The 22,973-nt window shown below is 35.5% G+C and overlaps 1 protein-coding gene across 1 annotated transcript in view; it reads right to left on the reverse strand.

Moving 5' to 3' along the window:
* Positions 1–22,973, reverse strand: part of LOC145662184 (caspase-3-like) — a 207,984-nt gene that overhangs the window by 118,859 nt on the left and 66,152 nt on the right. The window contains exons 4-5 of the mRNA XM_081727516.1: positions 12,520–12,690; positions 2,452–2,666 (exon numbers count right to left, since the gene is read on the reverse strand). Coding sequence (XP_081583642.1) covers positions 2,452–2,666; positions 12,520–12,690 — 386 coding nt within the window. The remainder of the gene's footprint in view (positions 1–2,451; positions 2,667–12,519; positions 12,691–22,973) is intronic.

A 22,973-nucleotide genomic window follows, 5' to 3' on the forward strand; every position in this document is an offset into this window, starting at 1 on the left:
CTTGTGAGATACAATCGACAAGAGTAACAGGGTTGTATTTTCGTTGTTGCTGGCAAATGTTAGAACTAGGGGCGATGAATGGAACAACAGAGCTGCAAAGAACACCGCACTGCAGCAGTCACTCCCATTCTCTGACCGCAGAAGCTATTTCCTCTGATGGATGAGTTCCCACAAGCAAACGGACTGGAATTTCCCTAACGAAAGTTAAAACCACTCACAAGGAGACTTACGGAAGTGTCACTCACCGATTTGAATGAAACATTGCACACTTGTAGAGCATCGAAATATAATCGACACTATTTTTTGTTTCAGAAATGGTGTAGTTCTAAGGGTGGAAACCGCCCTTTAAACGTTAAGGGTGGTCTCTAAGCATACACCAAAAACAGCCTTTAATTTAGAAAAAAAAACATATTACCAGGGGTTTTCGGACAGCTGATTCAGAATCTGACGTCAAAATTAGAAAATTCGAACTGGCGGATGCAATATGGTGATTACAATAAAAAAGTTTTCTAGTTTGAAATTCTCTGGAATTAGCCAAGAAGAGTTATAGTAGTCAGAAATTACTGCGAAGAGGTTGCAGACCAATTTGAAAGCCCTTTCTGTACTCGTTTTAATGTGATGCATGATTAAAGTGAGTCTCTGCGTCTCTCACTATGGCGATTACAGAGACACAAACAGTAGAATGTCCGGCACAGTCAATAAATCTATGACTCACAGCAACACTTTTAATTTCTAAAAATTGCATTTTGTTACGTATCACCGTTGTAAATTAATTTGCAGGAAAAGAATGAAACATTTGGTCCTATAGTCCAAAACAACCTCTTTTAATCTGAAAATGTCAGTGTGAAAGCATCAAATTCCGGAAAATTAGGTATTGTGACATCATGGTTTCAAGAGTATTTTCTCCCTGGGTGTAATGCAAAGTTCATTTTGTTATTAGGTTCTTGGAGTGGTCACAACTAATCAACTCTTCAACCTATTTTACGAGCAAAAGAGTACCTCAAAACAGAAAGCATTCGCCGCTAACAACTGGTAGGATTCAGCCTCTTGATGTATTCGTCTTTAGGCCTTGGTAAAATTTCTTGAGACATTTTACTGATATGTCCTCTACAACTATAACATAACTAAGAATGTATTTAGATCCAAATCACAGATTCATAATCAGTTTTCTATCTTATTAGATATGAGTGATAGGAAAACAGTTATTTGGAAGGAGATTGTGTTGCATTTTGGGTTTTGTCACCGTTATTACTGTAATAAGGTGAGCTTGGTGTAAATGATGTTTACGCATCGTTATGCCAACATTTTCTTTTACCAAATAGCATTACTGTGAAGCCTTTTCCAATGTTTGTGGCAATTTTTTTTTTACTAAATATCGTTGCTGTGAAGCGTTTTCTCAATAAACTCATAATTGTAACAATTGAGAATATGTGAAATTCTGACATAGTGGCAGGCGAGGGGACTCACTATACATAACTACAACGAGTAGGGAGAAGTGCACAGAGTCATTTTAATCAAACATTCCGTTAAAATAAAGGGGTTTCAAATTAATAGAAAGGGATTTCAAATCGGTCTGCAACTTTCTCGTAGTAACCCCTGCAAACTATAATTGTTCACGGCTAAGTGCAGAGAATTTCAAGCCAGAAGACATTTTGTAATTGTAATTACTGTATGGATCCGCCATTTTAAATTTTGTAACTTTGACGTCAGATTCTGAGTTATCTGTCCTAAACCGCCACTGACAGTATGGTTTCTTCTATATTAAATGATTGTTTTCGGTCTATCCTTGTAGACCACTCCTAACGTTCAAACCGTGTATTCTACCCTTAAACCTTCACTATTGCCGAAATAAAAAATTACGGGCTGATTATGTTTCGATGTTCTACAATTATGTAATGTTTGATTCAAATAGGTCACTGACACTTCCATAAGTCTCCTTGTAGTGAAACTTGTTTTGAGCCAAGCCAGACATTGCCCTGCACAAAGCTCCGAAAAAATGCGATCTAACAAGCTTAGGGGTCAGACATTCTAATCTGGCTTTAACAATCCGTATTATGAAGAAGGTTTGTTTCCACTTAGTATCTAGCACATTTCTCCAAAATATCCAAATAGACAAAAGAAAAATGAAGAATGTCTTAAAATGTGAGTCAGGTTTTGGGAGATAATGCGATTTTTATTGGCTTTATTCTCACTTTTATTAGTGTGATCGAGGTTTTTCTTTCTAATATTTCGAATAATTTCTAATATTCCTAATATTTCCATTTTGTTATTCGTTACAAATACATTGATTGCGATTTGTTACAAAAATGAAAATAAAATATTGTTGTCTCATCATTGTCCGAATTTTCAACGGTCCACAATATTTCCTATACTACAACATTCAGCAAAAGTTCATGAAACACTAAATATAAAGTAATAGTATTTGCTAATTAAGGGTAAAATTGTAAATACCTGCATGGACCGAGAAAAAATATTTTGGGTTTGCCTCTAAGTACAGAACAGTTTTCATTTGAAAATTCATTAATTATGTCCTCGGTAGAAAGATACTTTCCATCTGTTCCCATAATAACATGAAGTAAACCATGACTGAAGATAGCAACAATGCACGAATCCCTGTGTTTGTGATCCATACTATTAGCGAACTCCTTTACACAACTCTCCATATTCTGTACAAGAAAAAGGAAAACAAAATGTCATTGCAAAATATGTTTGAAAGAATATGTTGAAAAAATAGAGTCAAAAGTTCTGGGAAACATTTACGATACTGGTAAACATTCAGAAACATTTAGTCACTGTATTTTAGATGGATATAGATATAGATAAATGAGCCATTTATCTCGAAACATCTACTTTACAATTTAAGCTAACAGAAAAATAAGGGAACCGGTCAAAACCCCCACAGCCAAAACCCCCACACTCAAGAAATGTCAAAACACTCACACAAACGGTCATAACCCCCACACAAATGGACAACCCCCCTTATCCCGTAATTTCTGTTAACAAAAATATAGCAGGATTTGATTAGATTTTGAAACGCCGACATTGGTATTTTAGCATTATTCCTTTCCCAACCATTTTACTTAATACTGTACATACCTATAAAGTTAACCAAGATAGTTCTGTCGCTTTTTGTTAAGGTCTGTATTCCATTGGCACTCACACTATGAGTTGAATCCGAACGGATATAAGGCGAAATTCAGTTCTTGGTGTGAGTATATCCAATGTACTACCTTTTTTTGGAAGTTCAGTTATAGCGTGAACTTCCGTAAGGGTACAGTGAAAATGGGGCCGCCATAAAGCGTCATGTGAGCGGGTATGCTGTGCCAGTGTAAACGTGAGTTAAACGCCGCTGCAGCAGAGTCGAAGGTATGTGAAGACTTTGGTGAGGGTGTCGTAACGATGCGGACAATGTAGCGGTGGTTTAACAAGTTTAAGGAAACAGGTTAACAAGGTGACAAAACCTCGAAGACGTACCACGTGCTGGAAGACCAACACATGTACAAAATGAATATCTTTAGGCAGCAATTGAGACTAACAGTGGCCAGATATTTCAGGAACTGGGACTACACTTCAGTGTGAGTGGAGAAACTATTCGGTAGCACCTCCATCAACTCTGGAAGCACAACAAGTTGGGTCGATGGGTTCCAAATCATTTGACTCCGTGTCAGAAGGTAACACAAACAAATACCTGTGTTTCCTTGTTGTCTCGTCTGAGGAAGTACCTATTTCTGGAAAGGATGTTGACATGTGATGAGAAGTGGGTCTTGTACGAAGCTATACGGCTCCGTCATCATTGGGTAGCATCTCATGAACCGGTTCCAAAACAGCACTGCACCAAAAGAAGGTTCTCCTGTGTATTTGGTGGACTGCTCGCTTCATCGTCCATCGGGAACTGTTATCTCCTTGCCAGAACATCAATGCAACTGTGTACTGTCAGCAGTTGAGCCGTGTTCAAGAAAAACTCAAAACTCGGAAGCCAGGACTTCTGAATGGCAAAGTGATTCTCCTGTTATAGGACAACGCTAAGCCCTACGTGGCTAGGATGATCCGGGACACCATTCTACGCTTTGGATTGAAAACACTATTGCAAGCAACATATCCTCGGACATTCTGCCGTCCGATTATTACCTGTTCCATTTCTTGGACAACCACCTTAGAGGACGCCAGTTCAAATCCGTAGTGGAGGTGCAAAATGCACTTAGTACCTTCTTGGCTTCAATGCGATGGAATCCATGGCCTTCCAAATCGTTTGCAGAAGGTCGTTGATGCTGATGAAAACTATTTTTGATCTAGGTATGTCTTAGGTGACATATCAATGTTCGAAGATGATAGGTGGAAATGCAACAGAACATTCTTTGTTACCTTTATAATACATATCTATTATGTATCTTCCCGCTAGTTGGTAACTTGTCTCTTTTCGCGATGTCCAGCGACGGTAGGAGAAGTTCCCCTGCTATCTACTAGTGCATTTCCACGTATTCATCTTTGTTTCAAACATTACACCTAATAAGTCAATTTCGTCAGAAATGTCTCTTACCGAGGCGTTTAGATACCAAGTAGTTCAACTCGAAAGTTAAAATTTTCTGGAAGATAACTTTAATCTTCTTATTGTAATGCAAGTTTCATGAAAAGTAATCTCGGGGCCACGGATAAACGACTATTTTTCCTGGAAGAGGAAACTCTTTCGTCTACCCCTGTGGCTTAGCAACCGCAAACATGGCTGAGGTTCGCAAAGGCGTCAATGCCGCCAGATTTCTAAACTGAACTAACGAAGGTTTCATTTTTTAAAAGGTTCTTCTTTCCTTCGAATGATATAAAAAAGAAAAATAGCGAAGAGTGTAAATGCCTCTAAAAAAGGTAACTATTCATTCTCAATTCCTGCAAGAGGCTTTGGTACTACAATATACAACTTAAGGCAGGTAGTAGAGTTATTTACCTTTTTTCCTCTTGAGTTTTATAGTTTTCCGGATTTTGCAAACCATAATAAAATAAATCATATTCTTGTAAATTTAAACGTATTTTTTTTTCAATTTATATATAAAGGAAAAAAAGAAAGTTTGACTTATGTCGTCTTCATCCATGAATGAGCCTTAACACATACAAAGAAGTTAAAACAGTTTTTCTACTGTTTTGAAAATTAAAGAAAGAAATAGAAAGAAAGAAAAATCTTAGCTTAAAATGCTTTCTCAATAAACTTCGTTCCTTATAGAAAGACTCAATTTATTTTTATAGCCAACAATAGTTCACTGGCGCAAATCCCGGAGGTATGACTCAATACTAAACGCTTAGAGGAGGTATCGTCTATATATTTAAATAATGCCCTTCTCATAGTCGTGTAATTAATCCAAAGCCTAATACTTCATGGAGAAAAGAATTTATTCTTAATTATGTGCGAAACCACAATAGTGCCATATCTAGTCCGGTCCCAATAATACCTGTTCTTCTCCAAATTATTGATGGACAACCGCCTGCGAACGGAAAAAGAAAAAGGTACGCAATAGACGAACTCGCAGCATCATATGGGCATGTTATTTTAAGATTACCTCCATACTAATGCGTAATTAACCCAATTGAAGTGATGTGGTGACAATTAAAACGGACGGTAGACACCCTACCAAAAGTGGTGTCTATTAAATAGTGCATTCAACAAAATTAGAGTTGACAATTGGAGAAATTACATAAGACACGTACAGGATATTGAAGACAGTTACAGAAATCTTCAGTCAACTCAACTTCAGTCAGAGTTTTAGTAGAAATAACAGATTTGTCAACAGACGATTCTGACTTAGATCAGGAGTAGCAATTTTCCTGGGAAGGCAGTACTCCATAATTTTTAATATTCTCTTATTTTCGTAGATCATGCACCTTTTAAAATTAGTGGTTAGTTGCTGTTCAATTAGTTTTTTTTTTTCTTATTCAAAATATTTGTATTCACGAATGGGCGAACATATAATTGCATGCTTTTACTGGTACAGAACTTCATATTTAAAAATAATTTCCCTATTTATTTTTGCGTTAATTAAAATATAGATATATTTTATTGCAAGTTTTTATTTTGTAATATGATAACGCTTGCTCTTGTAGAAGAATTCAATATAGTTAGAGTAATACGTGGCAGTTTTATTTTATTACCACTAGTAATACAATATATTTCTTTTATCCTTTATGATTCATTACCCGAAGACCGAAAAAAACATAGAAGCAAAGTTATCTGATATACAACCAACAAAGAAGTGAAAATTTCAGGAGGGCTGAAGGTAGTCGAAGACGAACTAACTCTAGCTACAGATCTGATTTCGATATGAACATTGGTTAAGAAACCTGGGCGATATATATCTTTAATTAATACTAATTATTTAACATCTATCCCAATAAAGCATTTACATTTCTTATTGCTAAATGTAAAAATTTACCAAGATTACTTTCAAAAGTCAAGAATTTAAAATTACTGAACAAGCTTTTTTTTGGAGATGAGGTGAAAATAATTCTTTGAGAATCGAGACAAGACTACTTCAAACTTAACAAGACATCTCTTCTCGTGGGCAACACTAGTCAAGATCGAGTTAAATCATTTCCGCGCGTCTGATTGGGATAATATAGAATAAATCTAAAAACATTTATTTAATATCACCTATTTAGTGGCTTCAATGATAACCATAAACCCAGCCCAAGTCACTAACCTTAGGATACGTTTTCATGTAAGACATTTGCAAGCAACTGAACTATATTGATTTTAATACAATAGTAAAATATTTACATACAAGTCATCATTTTCACAATAGCCTGTTTTAAATTTTATTTTAAGTTTAGTTTACTAATGGCTTTATCAACCAAGTGCTAATCAAATTGCAATTTTCTGATATTTTGCACTAATGTTTGTTTTTAATTACCAGGGATTCTTTTTCAATAAAACTAAAATTATAGGTATAATATTATATAAAATGACTCTACTTCTCCTTCTCAGCAACGGAATTTTAAAAATAAAATAACTTCAAGGGTTCGTGAGATACTATATTCTTAGCAAAAGCTATTTGATCCCTCCTTTACTCTCCTATAAGACATACTTCACAACAATCTATTCTTAGTCCTTGATTTTGTGTCAAAGAGACATTCTTACAAATTCATGTTCCTATCTATAATAGTTTTACTTAGGTATTGATGATTAACTCATTTTAATCTTTTTTATATAATATTCTATATGTCTTTCTTTTTTAAGAAAAAGAATGATTCGTGTTGAGTTTTGATATTTTCACCCGATTTGCCTTATGTTGTAGGCAATGGATTATTTAACATTTTTCTTTTTTAAATCATTTTTTATTACACAATTCACGCATCAATACGTTTCTACTACGGCTTTTCTAGAAGAGAACATATGGTGTCCAGACATTTCCAAGAAAAAATGTGACAACCTTGTGCTCCAGCACGTGCGGAAAAGACTTTTGTGGTCACTTGTGGTTATGCCTGCGAAAGGGGCTCTTTCTTACGAAGGGTATGGGTAAGGGCCGTTTGTTGGTGGCCGCGACTGTATGTTATTCATTTCTAGCATTTAAAACAATTTCATTAGTATATTCTTGTTCGAAACCATAAAATATATACGATTTTTTTCGTATAATTTCAGAGAACTTTAAGGTTCCATCCTGAAGATTTTTCATTGTAAGATTACAACACTTGACATTCAAACAATTCATATGCATATCAGTTTCCGGGTAAAGTTCAGCAAGGGTAAAATGTTACTACTTTATATTTTAGTGTGAAAAATTGGCATGTTTTGTATCGCATATTAGTTTTAACCTTCTATTGCTTTCAGAAACCCAGACAATTTGTAAAAAAGGTATATCATTTTACGCGAAACTCTTAATACATATCCGATTTCTTTCTCGTACCACAAACATGAAAGTTGATTCTAGTACATACAAAATTAGAGTTACTTTCCTGGCACTTGTTGGTGAAAGTTATGAGTATCAAGTGGTTCCTGATGCTGCTGTTCAAAAGTGATATTCTGCCATTGAACTCATTTCAGAAAATTGTAACTGTGATCTAGACGCAGGAACACAATATTTAACATGTTGTGAAAGGCTGCGATGACGAGTGATTTGAATAAGAAGTATGTTCGATATTTTAAGAGATCCCTCAATATTAGATGATGTTCCCTCTGGATAAGTTAGGAACCAGCTACTACAGAATTGGGTCTGCACACCCACTGCAATTTCGGTATACAATTTATGGATATATATAGGTGTCGGACAGAAAATCTAAAACGTTTGCAAAAGTGTGAAAATCATACCTAGTATGGTGTGGGGAATCATTTTGCGTTAAGAAAAAGATTGGATCCGACGTGAAATGGACGTATACAGCTCCTGAATCGTGGTGTGTAGCATTTTAGATTGTAATGAGACCGAACACACCCTTCTAACTCAGACCACAATGGCTCAATTATGCTAAGATCTGGTAACTGTGGGATCCAGGGGAGGTGCGATAGCTCCTGGTCATGCTCCTCAAATCATGATTTCACCGTTTTCGCAGCGTGACAGGGTGCCAAATCATCTTGGTAGATGCCATCCCCATCAGGGATCAATATTTGGGCTATGGGCAGAACCTGGTTCCCCAAAATGGCCTCATACGCCTTAACATTCATCATTCCATGCAAAGCTATGATTGGACCTCCAGGAAACCACGATATCACTGCCCATACTCCATGCTTTACAGTTGGGAGCAGACAGTCTGTACCATAGGCCTACGACGGTGTTCTCCACATACAAACACGACCGGTTGTTGGAAACAAGGTGAAGGTCGATTCATTGAACCACATTACGTGTTTACACTGCTCATGAGTCCACGCGTAGTGGTCCTTGCACCACTGGATACTCCTCTTCGCATTTACTGCTGTGACCAGGGGTTTGGCGATAGTGGCTCTGCCATGAATTTTCATTTTATGAAGTTCTTGTTGCAAGGTTTTCGATTAAACTGGGATCTGTAGGCCGGATTTGAGTTCAGAGGGAATTTTCAATGCAGTGGTCTTCTTTCTAGCTGCTACAATAAGTTTTAATGCCCTCCGGTCTCTATCTGACAGGATTGTCTTTCGACCACTGTTGTGCTTTGCATACGTTGTTTGTCCATGAATTATGTATGCCTTTCCATACCCCCACAATTTTCGCCACTGTTGCCACTGAAACTCCAACCAAACGGGTATCAACGATCATGCATCTTTGGAAGTCTGTCAGGTCGCCCATTTTACCGCACCACTTTCACACTACGACATTCACAGGTGAACTGGTTACTGCTAACGGTAGGGGAAGGTCAGCATTACACATTGAAAACAAAAAAAGATCGGCAACTGCGACACGTATTGTACAGTAGAGGGCCAAACTTATGTGTCTGTGCTGTATGGAGTGTTTTTAGAGTATTTTGTGTAACCCCTGTATATATATATATATATATATATATATATATATATATATATATATATATACAAATTTGAAGAGAGATTAACTTAGTCAGATATAACTAATGGGTTGAAAGGGTATTATTTTGTTTCATAAAAGCATCTATTTCTTTGTCAAATAGTTTGCAAAATAATTGTGTATTGAAATTTGTCTATAGTTATATACGTCATTTTGGAACCATTCTTGTAAATAAGCTTTATGACTAAAATGGTGAATTAATATAGGAACGTTCCCGTTCCTTTATTTGGGTTAAATATTGATTGCAGTATCTTAAGGATATATTTTTTACTTTTCTTTAATATGTTTGCATTTGATTATTTTATTTCTTTAAGGTGCTGTTTTTGATTCTTAACTGATTAATAATCGTAGTTTCTTGTTCAATCATGGGAGTAAATCTATGGAATTAGTTACCTTTATTTTAGTTTTAAAAATAACATGATTGTGAGCTAATTTTCTTCTCGCCTTCTGGTTTAGGAAATGTCAACATGAGACCATAGCACGACTGACATTCAGTAGTTGATGTAAAATGTGAGTTTATTCTACCAACTGTGAAGTGTTCCTCTATGATCTACTTTAAGAGTTTTCTTTAATTGATTCTTTATACGCATATCAACATATAATGTGTCTTTTTTAGTTTCGGAATGCCCTTAGTCTGTTCAGCAGTGCACAAATTACCTTTATTCAAAAGAATAAAGAAACTTTATCAATAGTGCTAAGATATATTCTGTATTCTTACCATGAGCGTTATTTTGTCTAATTACGAAGTATCAGACTAAATGAATTGTGATAATTGTTCTTTTCATAATTTTCTCTTTACTAGTTTGATCTTCGGCCTGACTCACTTGAGATTAGAGTTTTAACTAGAGAGGAAGTTCAGACTACAAATTAATTATCTTATTAGTAATATAAAATATTTGTGTGAAACAATGTAAAAGAAAACTTATATGTGATTGCTGCAAAAGTGCCTGAGAGTTCACAAAGAAAACTAACAATCCCTTAGCAATTTTGTAGGCTCGCCCTCAGCGTTGAATCAAATTGAACCTATATGGCCAAGGGAAATAGGAGATTTATCAAGTCTAATTTCTGTTGACGAAATATAAGTCTCCTAAAGAGAATTATACAAACGTAGACAAATAAGGAACTTGAATTAACAAAAACAGCCTTCACAAGCATGAAAGTGATAAACATAAATTTAAAACAATGCGTCTTTTACAATGTATATTCTACTCTGTAATTCTGTGTGCTTTCCATCTCAGATGATTGTTATAGAAGAGTTTAAACAAAACCCTGAGTTCACACATGAATAACTCTCAATAGACGGGCGTCCGTCTTAGTAGGGGATCGATGTCTACCTATCGTATCTTTTCAAACTTCAAACAACCTCTTGTTTGTAAGGCAGTGGTATTTGCAATCAAGAGGGCTAGGAAACAATATATAAATAAAAGAACGATTAACGAAACATTCTCCTAGCCTCACACGTTCCCAGCTTTGAGAACCCACTGAGGGGAACAAGTATCGTATTGGTAACTTTAACATTAAATTGCTTGCATAGTCAAGGCCTGGTCTTGGAGCTTATCAGTGAAAATTTGTTCATAGAAACTACACCCTTGTTCAAGATTCCAATGCTTTTTCTCTTTTAGATGATTTGATCATTTGTTATACAGTATCAAGTTTTTCAGCTCTTGAATTGCCATCAACTATACCGGTATTTGAGCGTGGTCCCTATACTTGTTCAGCAGGAACGTGGTCCCTATACTTGTTCAGCAGGAATTTACTCGTCTTTGTAGGGTTCGTAGTGTTGATGATAAAGCTTTAACAAAATGTGTGAAACAGCATTTCAATGTTGAACAGATGCAAAAATCGGTAAGTATATGGGCTCAGCTTTAGAACTTGTGATTTTCATTTAGGTTTTGTGGTAAGAACAGAATATAACTGGGTGATGTAATCATTATGAAAGTTCATCAAAACGTGTTTCTAATTTAAAAAAAAAGTACTTGCGACGATAATTGTTTCTTTTATATATTATACGATACATTAAATCTAGATACTTCATATTGATAATTATCTGAAATATCTTAGTTACCCTTTAGTTAATATTAAATTTATACGAAATTCCACATTATAGAAAATTCCGTATGTATATGATACATAGTGATGCAAATTCACTATGGATTTGGATCATTAGATAGGTGATGCAAATTATGGTATAAGGAATTCCTGTATCCAAAGTTACAGTTCATTTTAAGATGTCTTAAATCACACTTTCTGAAATATTTGTTCCTCTGTGATTAGTGACATCTTTTTCGTGAAAAGGATACAATGGAGAAATAAAATTCTAAATTGCTGCTATATGTGGCCTTCCTATTCGTTATTTATATATTTATGTATTGTATTGTTCCTCGTATTTTTCATTATCAATGAGTTAAAACGAGGATCATAAAACTACGTTTATGTAATAGTTAATGATTTAAATCGAAGCATTTGCACTTCCGGTGATACGATGCTGTAGCTCTGATATGAAATAGAAACGTCATGCTAACAGGATGAAATTCTTGTTATAGGTTACGATCAGAATTTGTTGCTATACAATCCTTAGTTTATCAAGATATTTAATAGTTACAATATAGTAACAGAAACAGTTGAGTGAATAAAGAAAAAGGACACAGCATTATATTTTCTAATTATATTATTACAAATTTATTTGCGAACGACAAATATTTGAGTAAAAATAATCTATATTATATTTATTTATGAAGTAAATATAATAAAGTACATTCACTCACATGTTCTAAAACGAACCTCACTTCAAAGCTGATAGCTAAAGAACATTTATCTTAAATTTAACTAATCTGGATTTTACTACATGTTATATGGAAACAACATTGCAACAAGACGGCAATACGAGAAACCATCCATTTTCACAGTTTCTGTGCGTATTACGCGAAGGACTATTGGGGTACTTACTATTACCTAGGTCAGGATCTATTCATCTAGTAGTTATAAATAAATGTTGAGAAAAATGTGAAAATAGTAATTTAAGAAAACATACATTTCAATAGAGTTGGCATTGCCTTACCTGCTTAGTACAATTTACTTTAGTTAAAACCTCATAACCTAAAAGTACGAGGAGCTCTTTAAACTTCAAATGGTCCTTTTCCGCTTCTTCTCTGTTCAATTGTTGGTTAGTGAAATATATATTGTTAATTATCAATGCGATTCCTCTTGGCCTGGAATGCATAGGATAAACCTGAAAGAGAAATATCGATCAGAAATTGAAAGTGAACAAAAGAATGAAAAGTCTGCGTGTTTCAATATCAACCTAGTATATGTGTTTGCGTGGCTTAACATAACTCCCTAATAACCTTTAATAAAATAAGATTTTATTATTGAGAAATTTTCTTTAGTTTGATGTCATTGCTTTTGATGTCATATTTTAATTGTTCACAGGTATTTTTACCGAACCGGACAGGGTTGTCATATTTTAATTGTGTTTGTTTGCATCCGAAATTTGTGTTATTAGGATTATTTTTCACTGTAAAGAGTTTGCAGAACATATAAAACATAGATAGTACTAGTATAATACGTAGTGCATGTTTAAATAGTACGTATACTTTAAAGTGTAATATAGACGTATATTAGAATTACAATCATGCTTGTCAATGTTTTCATTGCGGTAACAAGTAAGAGTGCATATGATTAAAGTACTAATCCGATCTAATCACATGATATATGATTGTGCACGAAAGGAAATGAATATTACAACTTTTTAAGCTGCTATGAACTATAGGACGCGAATTTAAGAAAATGAAAACCTTGGCCGAACTAAGAGAAAATCAGTAATGGTGGCGAGTGCTGAATACCTTGAAAACAATTAAATTCAGCAAACTGAATAGAACAGAATTCGCACATAGAAACCGTGAATAAACTATGGTGTGTAAAGGGAAAGTGCTAAACCAGTGTTAGTAGCTGTAATAAGAGCGAGTGCAAGCAAATAGTGGTGGGTATTCAGTCACCAGAGGCCTGAGCACAATTATCCCGCTGTTTCACGAGCCAAAGGATTCTCTGTTCTCAGAATGTATGCCCCTGTGAGCCAGCCAGTCCTCCAATTTGTCCTTCAGTTCGTCGTCCGAGTTGAAGTTCTTCCCTTAGACATCTTTAACTGACCAAACAGATGGAAGTCGAAGGGTGACAGGTCTGAGCTGTACGGCGGGCGTTCAAGCTATTCTCACTTAAACTTTTCTAGTACACTTTGTGTGACCTCGAAGATGTCAGGACGAGCGTTATGGTGGAACAGAATCACTCTCTGAACCACTCAGCTCAGACCGTTTTCTCTTGATGGACTTGTATAGGCTACGGATTGTCTCACAGTACACGTCAATGTTAATCGTTTTCCGTTCTCCAGAAATTCGATAAGTATCCGACCTCGGACGTCGAAAAAGGCGGTGAGCATCACCTTGGCTGCTGAGGGAACAACTTTAAAAAATTTAGGGGAGGTGACGACGCATGTTTCCATTAAATGCTGTCTTACTTTGTATCTAGCAAGAACTTACAGCACCAGCTCTTGTAACTAGCAACGATTCGCTACAAGAAAGTGGGTTATTCATGATACTGCAAAATGTGGTGCAGTGCTAGCCTTATACGGTTTGCAGTTTGCGGTCGCTGAGCATCTTCGGAACCCACTTCGTACACTTTCCAGTAACTCAATCTGTCGTCAGGATTGTCTGCACTGAGTCGTCGCCGACTCTCACCATCACTGCTAACATTTGTGGATCACTTCACACCAAGTCATTCTCCTTGCCGATGTGTTCGGCTGTGATTACAGTGTTTGCGTGGGGTAGTCTCGAGTCATAATTCTAACTCTGCCGGCCTTTACGAAAATGGCCACTCCACTTATTCACTGACTTGTCGGACACAGTTTCCCCGGTATCTGGCGGCGAATCTGACGACGAATATCGACCAGTATAACACCCTCCGCAGTCGGAAATCTGATAACACATTGCTGCTCCTCAATCGTCGAATTTGTGAATTCGAACGCCATTGTTTCCTCACACGCACTGGCGCGTTAATTGGGCGAAATACAAATATCATTGATTGTATCTTGAGTAATGTGAGAGGCTCCCGCAAAGGCACACAACCATGCACGCCGAACACTACATTCTCTTCACTCGATGTCGCATTACGTTCTTCCCTTGCGGCATATGCCTGCTTCAACCAGTTTGGTTTTCACTTGAACACTCCTTATTGTATAATTTCAGAACAAATCAATAAGAATTTTACATTTATCTACTTGTAAATTCCAAGCAATTTTGAGCCTACATAACCTTATTTCATTGCTAGAGCGCCAAATTTTCTTATGGAATCATATTCATCACTAGATTAATCACCTACCAAAAGATTTCAAAAATGATTCATGGATTTTGTTAGCCTAAGTTAAGGCGCACACTAGATTTTATAAACGAAACCTATATGCTTAGCTTTCTTTATGTTAAAGACCAACTCAAAGCAATATCCAACACGAATGTTATAATGTTCAAGGGATAAACATTGTTTGATAATGTCTATGTATATACGCAGAAAAAATTGTCAATATAATTGTAGTGTAAAGCGGGTAAAATATAAATTGGTAACATTGTAGAAGCGTGCGCAGCTCCTGGCCGTTATTAGTGGTTTTCTGTATGATCATTTGTAAAACAGCAGGCAGAATAAAAGAGAAATATGTGTTGGAATTGGCAGGCGGTTGTGTCAGGAAGGTTAAATTGTTGGTGCACGTTCAATTAACGTATTTAATGGTTAATGTGATTGCTATATCATCGGATACTATGACCAAAGTATTGTTAGCATATTAACCTCATGAGAACAGGATCGGTGAAGTAGTACACGAAGGAAAAGGCTCAGTGACATGGATCTCCTGGTATTGAAGTGAATTTCCAACAAGGAAAACAGAACCAATGAAGCAAATTTAAATGCGGAACTTAATCAGGACCCAAAAAATAAAAATTGCAACCAACACAGTTCATAACAGTTGGATAACATGGACAATTGCAATATTGTTGCAATTTATAAGCCAATGGTCACAAACTGGGTACAAGACCTTGAGGCTAGCCTCGCGGACTAAAACCTCAACTGGTCAAAATCTCTCCAGGCCAAAACCTCTTCTAGCCAAAATCTTAACTCCCAAAACCTCGCGGTCCAAAATTCCACCGGGCCAATATCTCGCCTGACTAAAATATCGCAGACGAAAACCTCATGTCCCTAAATCTCGCCTTGCTGAAACCTCTCCATCCAAAATCTCATGTCTCAAAACTTCATCTTATGCAAAACCTTGTCTCACCAAAACCTCGCAGACCCACTTTTAATTAGCCCTATCATCGTAATTAGGCATTTCCGACCAGAGTCCAATATAAATATTTTTCTTCTATTATAGGCCAAAACACGTACATAAAGTTTAATAATTGTTTTATTCAGTGTAGTCCCTCTATGAAAAATTTTGCTAACTACCTTTAATTAGATCAATCGTCATAATTAAGCGTTTCCGACCAAAGTCACATATAAACTTTTTTTCTTGTATTAAGGTCCTGAACACGTACGTGGAACTTGAAGGTTTTTTTATTCACTGTAGTCACCTAGGACTTCAAATCCAAGTATCGGAGATTCTGCGTTTATTTTATATGTATATATCCACTCATTTTTAACTCGTCAATATTTTTATGCTTCTAATCTCTAAGGTAAATATGTTACTTAAGTCTCATATTGTTCTTGTTGTTGCTGCTATTATTATTATTATTATTATTATTATTATTATTATTAATAATAATAATAATAATAATAATATTTGTAATATGGAATTGCATATTAAAATACCCATTGGATAAATTTTGTAGAGAAATTTCATCCCGCAAGATTTTCGCCAAAAACAGATTTTGGTCTGCGAGTTTTAGACGGCGAGGTTTCAACTAAACGAGACTTTGTCCCACGAGGTTTTGGACTGCGAGGTTTTGGCCACGCGAAATTCTGACTAGGTGAGATTTTTCCAGTGAGTTTGGTGGCGATGTTTCGGCCGCGAGATTTTGTCTGTATCTCAACAGTCACTGCCAGAAACGGTTTAATGAAAAGAAATGTGACCATGAACATTCACAGTGAACTGCCGATCATTGAGGATCCATAAATAGTTCGATGAAACAACACTTGGCATATTTCCAACAAAACAAGTTGGGTTTATCTATAACGAATATCCAAGGATGTCTATTCTTTCAAGTTCCTCATCACTACTATTAAATATGTAGGCGACTCTGTGAAGTTGGTCATTGCAATTTCCTTGTATGCTGCTCGAAAATTAAATTCACGTACAGAGTAATACGAGAGACTGTGTCGATGGTGTAGGCAAACACGTGCATCATAGGCTACAAATGTTTCTTGCAAACAACAGAATGTCTATAACGACAGTACGTTAATTCACACATCTTAAGCTGTTCAGGTCTGATTTTACCAACATCGAATTGAACTATAATGTCTTTTGCTGATTAGTTAAGACCTTCACAGACCTCCAATTCTAAATACGCATGATCCGTTCTAGAGTGCAGAATATGATCTGGAATATTTTCCATTCTCTATTACGGAAATAAGTTATTCATTGTGTGCGTAATTGTATACTTTCTGTAAAATAAACTAGTCTGTCTTGAAAAAAAGAAGTAAAATTAGAAGACCCTCATCCCAACGAATTCCCTTACATCTAACTCATTTCCCTTCATGTTTATCACAAAGGAAGGTGTAAAATGAAATTTCATTGACTGTATCTCATCTATAAATGTATTGCTATTACACAATGTGTTTAAGTCGTAAATTTGACACATTATTTATATTTTAATTATAAAGCAAATCATGAAGTAGGGAGAAGTAAGGATAATATCATAACTATACAAATTGCAGTGATTACCTATTAGATATAAATTGTTTCAGTGCAAAATCGAGATCTTTGGAACCAAGACCGAAGATTAATTTTGAAAAACTCTGGATAACAGGGTGAAATATTTGACCAGATTTAGCTGTTTTCAGGTAACATACATTTCATCCTATCAATTGTTTGCATATGAGGTTAAGAGGAAAACAGGTCTTCCTTTCCAAAAGGGTAGTATATCTCACGAAACAAACAAAAAATATATTTACTTTATTATAATATTAGAATATTATAACTTTCATGATACAGTAAGGTTACCAAGTGTTAAGAAAACATAGTAGAACAGAAACCAAACCGAAACTTAGAACATTGATACCTGCTAATAGGTTTTGCTGCGAATATGTCGGGTTACTTTCCTTTCGCTTCTTAATAAGCTTATCATAAAGCAATCATTCTTTCGGTAAAGCAACTAAGAGCTTTATCCTGTGTTGCTTTGTACTTTCTATAAGCTATATGAAGTAACTCTTGAGAAGACCAAATTCAAGAGATTTTGTAGGCAGGATTCAAAATAAATTTGAAAACATGAATGTGAAGAAATCTTTATAATTATGAATGTACTTAAAACAAAAATGATTATTATCCCTGTTTTAAAATTGGTGTACAAGAAATTATACAGTGTGACTTGTAATTCGATGTATTTCTTGCAAGTGTATATTCTACAAGTATATTGGAATATTTTCAGCTATATGAACCGGGGCTCGCAAATCAATAGTTTCTAAGTAACTTGCACATGTGTGTGATTTCTTTGTAATTCGCCGGCTAACAACAGGAGCGGGAGAAAGTTTTACCCTGACCCACTTCACATGGCGTAGAGCGATCAAATTCTACGTGTGTAATCCTGCGTATTTATGTAGGTCATGTCTTAAGGTACAGCTCATAACTCTGCACCGTTGCTGTGTCATAGGTCCGAACGTGCAGTAAGGTAGGTGCAAAATCCATTACTATAACTCAGAAAGCAGCGTAGCAACATCGCAGAAGAACTTGCACCTAGGAAATGACTGCATGGTAGATAAGAGGTGAAATAAAGATGGTGTGCGGTCTAGAGAAAACGCGGACTATGACAAATTTCAAAACCCATTGTCGTGCATCTCCTTGGCCAAGATTTGATCACTGAACGGTTCTGTTGTTTTCCAGGAGGTTAACACCTTTTTTCAGCATGCCACGCTCTAGGACTTCACAGGACCCCGCCAATCACGCAGTAGTGAGACATTTTATACCCTGGTAATTGCGGTACCCTTTATTTAGAAAGCAAGTACTAATACCCCATGCTGATCCAAAATAAACGTGATCCTCACTTTCCTCGCTCCGAGTTGAACACAGACTGACTTTAGCGGTAGTATGTCGGCACTCTGTCATTGGTTCGACTAGGTTTACACTGGCTTTTTTCACTCCACCAGGTGATGGCCGGTGTTAGTTCCTTTAGAAATCCTAGAACCACCTAAAAGACCGACTTGACCCCAGAGTTGGAGGTCTGAAACCTTGCTTGAGTCATTCCTTGCATAAATACATGCACATGTGGCAAAAGTGATAATAGCTAAAAAAAAATCTTGAAATTCGTTTAGGGAATTTTTATAAATTTTCACCCATACATTTCGCTCAACAATTTTAATATCATTGGCAACACTGCAATGTAACTTAAACCAAAATACAGTCCCATTCTTCTCGTAAAAAGCAAGGTCTTAACCATATCTAACGGTTAAATAGTTTTTGAGCAATAAGTCACTAATTGAAAATGTAGGAAAACGCCAAAAATGACATGGATCCGAAAAGGTTAAACTAAATTTGGTAGTGTAAAGGGAACTTCCTTAAGCTAAATTTGTTTTACGTAACTCTGTACGTATTCCTAGCATGACATTTTATAGAAAAGATAATATAAGCTAGCGAAAACTTAAATATTCATTATTTTAGAGAGCCGTTAATCTTTCTATTAGTGATACTAGTATACTATTATTTATAAAAATGTAATTTTTTTTCAACATGAAGAACTGTAGTATAATCTTGAATTTTAAAAATTTAGTTTGATTTCCGAGCTAGTGGTAGATTTATTACGAAATGTAGGTTTATAATTTGATGCATTCCTTGCAAAGGGATATTCTACAAGTATTTTGGAACATTTTCACCTATTTTCACCTAAATCTCACAAGTCGTCTAAAATATTTATTTGGTTTGTTGACAAGGTGCAGTAAAACCCTGAAGTTGCTGGCTACCATACAAAAAGAGAAAGAAAATATTCCCTCTCATTGTACACACCAAATTTTAGCACTTTTCCGAATCAAAAGAAAAAAATCAAAAGTTATGCATGATTTCAGATAGTGATACGTTTGTTCCAATGTTGCGGATTGGAGGGAAATTATAGAAGAAAAAGTGGAATATTTTCCGAATTTCTCACCTAATATCAGGAATAAAAAGTTTCTGCCGCTAAAAACCTTGGTACCAGACAAGCGCAAATTCTCTTAAAACAAACTTTGTTACAACACTAATGTATCCTAGAAGTATCTCGAATATATCTAAGAAACTAAGCATGTCATTAGAAAAATATCTCAATCTTTGGAAAATCACAATTTATCTTTCCACTTAGAGAACAAGGTCTACTGTAAACATCAAGTGTACTTCCCGTAATTATGTTATTCAAACTTTCCATAGCGCGTTGTGTAGGACAAAGCCAGGATTTCAGGTACTGGTACGTTTGTCCGATGTAGCCAACAAAACGGAAATGAAGCCAACAAGAGGGAGTAAAGGATTTTCTAAATTTTTCTCTAAAATAGGGCATAATAATTTTCAACGGCTATAAATACTGTTCAGGGACAGACACAAACTATCTTAAAATAAACTTTGGTGCACCAATAATCTATGTTACAAGTATCATGTCAATATCTAAGAAACGAAGGTTATAGTTAAACGATAAATTATGGTAAGCAGAAAAGTAAAAAAAAAAAACATAGGGTTTAGAATCTAAATCCTAATTTTTCGCGCGGCCCCTAATTATGAAATTGTAACAATCTGTACTTGCTTTTGTTGAGTAAGGACAGATGTTAGACTGGCGTAAGTTGATTTGCGTTCGTACGTATTTATAAAAAAATTCGAAAATTTCAATTTTTTGCCCACATATATTAAGATTTTAATTGCCCTAGTTGGCAATACTGCTCGCGAGCCGATCCAATTGAAATAAACTATTAGGTATATATCCAAGGTTTCTATCCCCCAAGTCATAAGGAGATCTCTGTACAACGAAGGAAGCTAGGAGAAAAAAATATAAAAGAAAATTCGAAAATCCTCGAATGTTAGAATTTGGACTAAAATTTTAGAAAGAAATGCGACACCCAGAAGAAAAAGAAACTAATATGATAACCTATGGTCCAACCATATTTTGCAAAACAAATTATCCCGATATCTTAATTACTTTCACACAGCGGATTAAAAAAGTGACACACCCGTGTTTGCCACTTTGGCCACCTGGGTCTGAAAAGGTTAATAACCATGATGCTTTAGGAATATAACCACAGGGCTGGTAATGAATTCGAATTTTCTTTGGCAGGGTATAAAAAGTTGCAGACTTTTCATACACAAGCTAATATATCTACTTTAAAAATTTATTTTGAAGACAGCTTCGGGAAAATCGGGAAGAGCACCAGAGGAAACAACTGTATTAGTAAACCACTCGCTAACATTTCTAAGTAGCCATCAGACTCTGCCAATAATTACCCAGAAGTTTACCAAGCAAACGTTGTCAATTTGTAGAGTAAAAAAACACAAACCTTATTCTTATTTATTATGATATTTTTTTACGTAGAAGGATTCGAGCTACAACTCCTTCTGGCAACGCTACTACTACACAAGGTCTTTGCGGTTAGGTTCTAAAAATAGATTGAATTACTATCTTCTATATTTTAATACTTCTATTGATCTCCTAAAATAATGTAATAGGAGTTCCCTTTTAACTATTCCTTATTAACGATTCCACTTTGTGTTGTTAAAAGCAATATACACATTAAACAATGTGCCTTCGTTTATCGTTCCTTTTCATTGCTGATTAAAGCCACAACTTCAATAAAGTTCATAATTGTGTTCATGTTTAGCTCAAGAGACACTTTTTATCTAGATTAAACCCATATAGTGTGTAAAACACATAACGTTTTTCTTATTCTGCAAATCTAAATATAACGTACGACTGTGTTTGAGTATTCTGATGTTAATAATTTTAACCTGGTAACAAGCAGCAGCCAGATATTTTAACATCATTTCATAGATTCTGTAACATTATTTTTCTGCCTTGAGATTATCATAGCAAATACCTGCAGTATTCCATTACTTGAATCGGAATATTCATTTAAATATAATATAAATTAAACAACGGTGGGGAAAACGTATGGTTAGATAGAAAATCGAAGATGTTAAGATGTTCCTCCTATTTAGGAAGTCTAATATCCTCGGACTGAAGAAGTGAAAAAGACGTACGTTCCAGAATGGCGCAGGCTAAACAAGCATTCAATAGGAAAAGATGACTGCTAGCAGCAGGAAATGTATCGTTCGACGTTTGTAAGCGATTCATTAAGACTCTGATATGGGGCGTGACGCTTCACGGATCAAAGACATGGACATTGAGAAAAGCTAAAATATCCAAGCTAGAAGCATTTGAAATGTGGTATTGGCGCAAAATGCTGCGCATATCATGGACCGAAAGAAAAAGGAATGAAGACATACTAAAGAAAGCTAATGAAGGACCACAGATCATGACGATAGTATAAAAAGAAGAAACAGCATGCTTGGCATCTTATTCGGCACTCTGATTGGATCACACTGATGATAGAGGGAAAGACAGAAGGAAAACCAGGAAGAGGTAAACCAAGAATGGAATATTAAGATGCAATTAACCCATTTTTCGCCGCAATTTTATCCATTTTAAAAAATGGCTGAATTTTGCATATATTGTTATTTTATATTAGAGAAATGGAAGAAAAATCATCTGTATACAAAGGTGATACGAAAAACGGGTTTTCCTAATATGCAACGTTAGCGTAATGAAGTAATAAAATTTATTGATTTTATTAAACGTGTATATTGTTATTTGAAATTCTGTTATTAAAACAAATACATACTTTCTTGACGTCACGTTCCACGTGCCTTTCTTTTCCCATTGTAACATTCTTTTAAGTGAGGGACGCCATAGATATTTTTGGAAGTTTAAAAACAACGCCATCCCCCGCTTTCCCTGCACGTTTACCGCTGTATATAATATGTACTTTTCTGGATCCTGTGTAATAGTCTGCTCAATATTGTTCAAAACATTTATTATGTAAGTAGATATATCTATTATTATGAAGGTGATTCCACGAAGTAAGAACCCTCCACTTACTGATTATTGAAATTTTAAATCTACACATTCCTGGTGCTAGGGAAGTACTCAAACTGTACATTCAAATCTTGTTTTGCTGTGGCATTTTCGGCATCTTCATCTTTTCTCATTGTTAATTTTCCTTAAAAAATGTTGAACAACGCCAGCTAGCAAAGATCCAGATCTGAACCGGCTTGGTCTACCAGTAGAACTTCCCTGGTGAATTCAGGAAGTCATGTGCCAA

The sequence above is a fragment of the Thermobia domestica genome, chromosome 10 (assembly GCF_964235325.1).
Source record: "Thermobia domestica chromosome 10, izTheDome1.hap1.1, whole genome shotgun sequence".
Lineage (NCBI taxonomy): Eukaryota > Metazoa > Arthropoda > Insecta > Zygentoma > Lepismatidae > Thermobia > Thermobia domestica.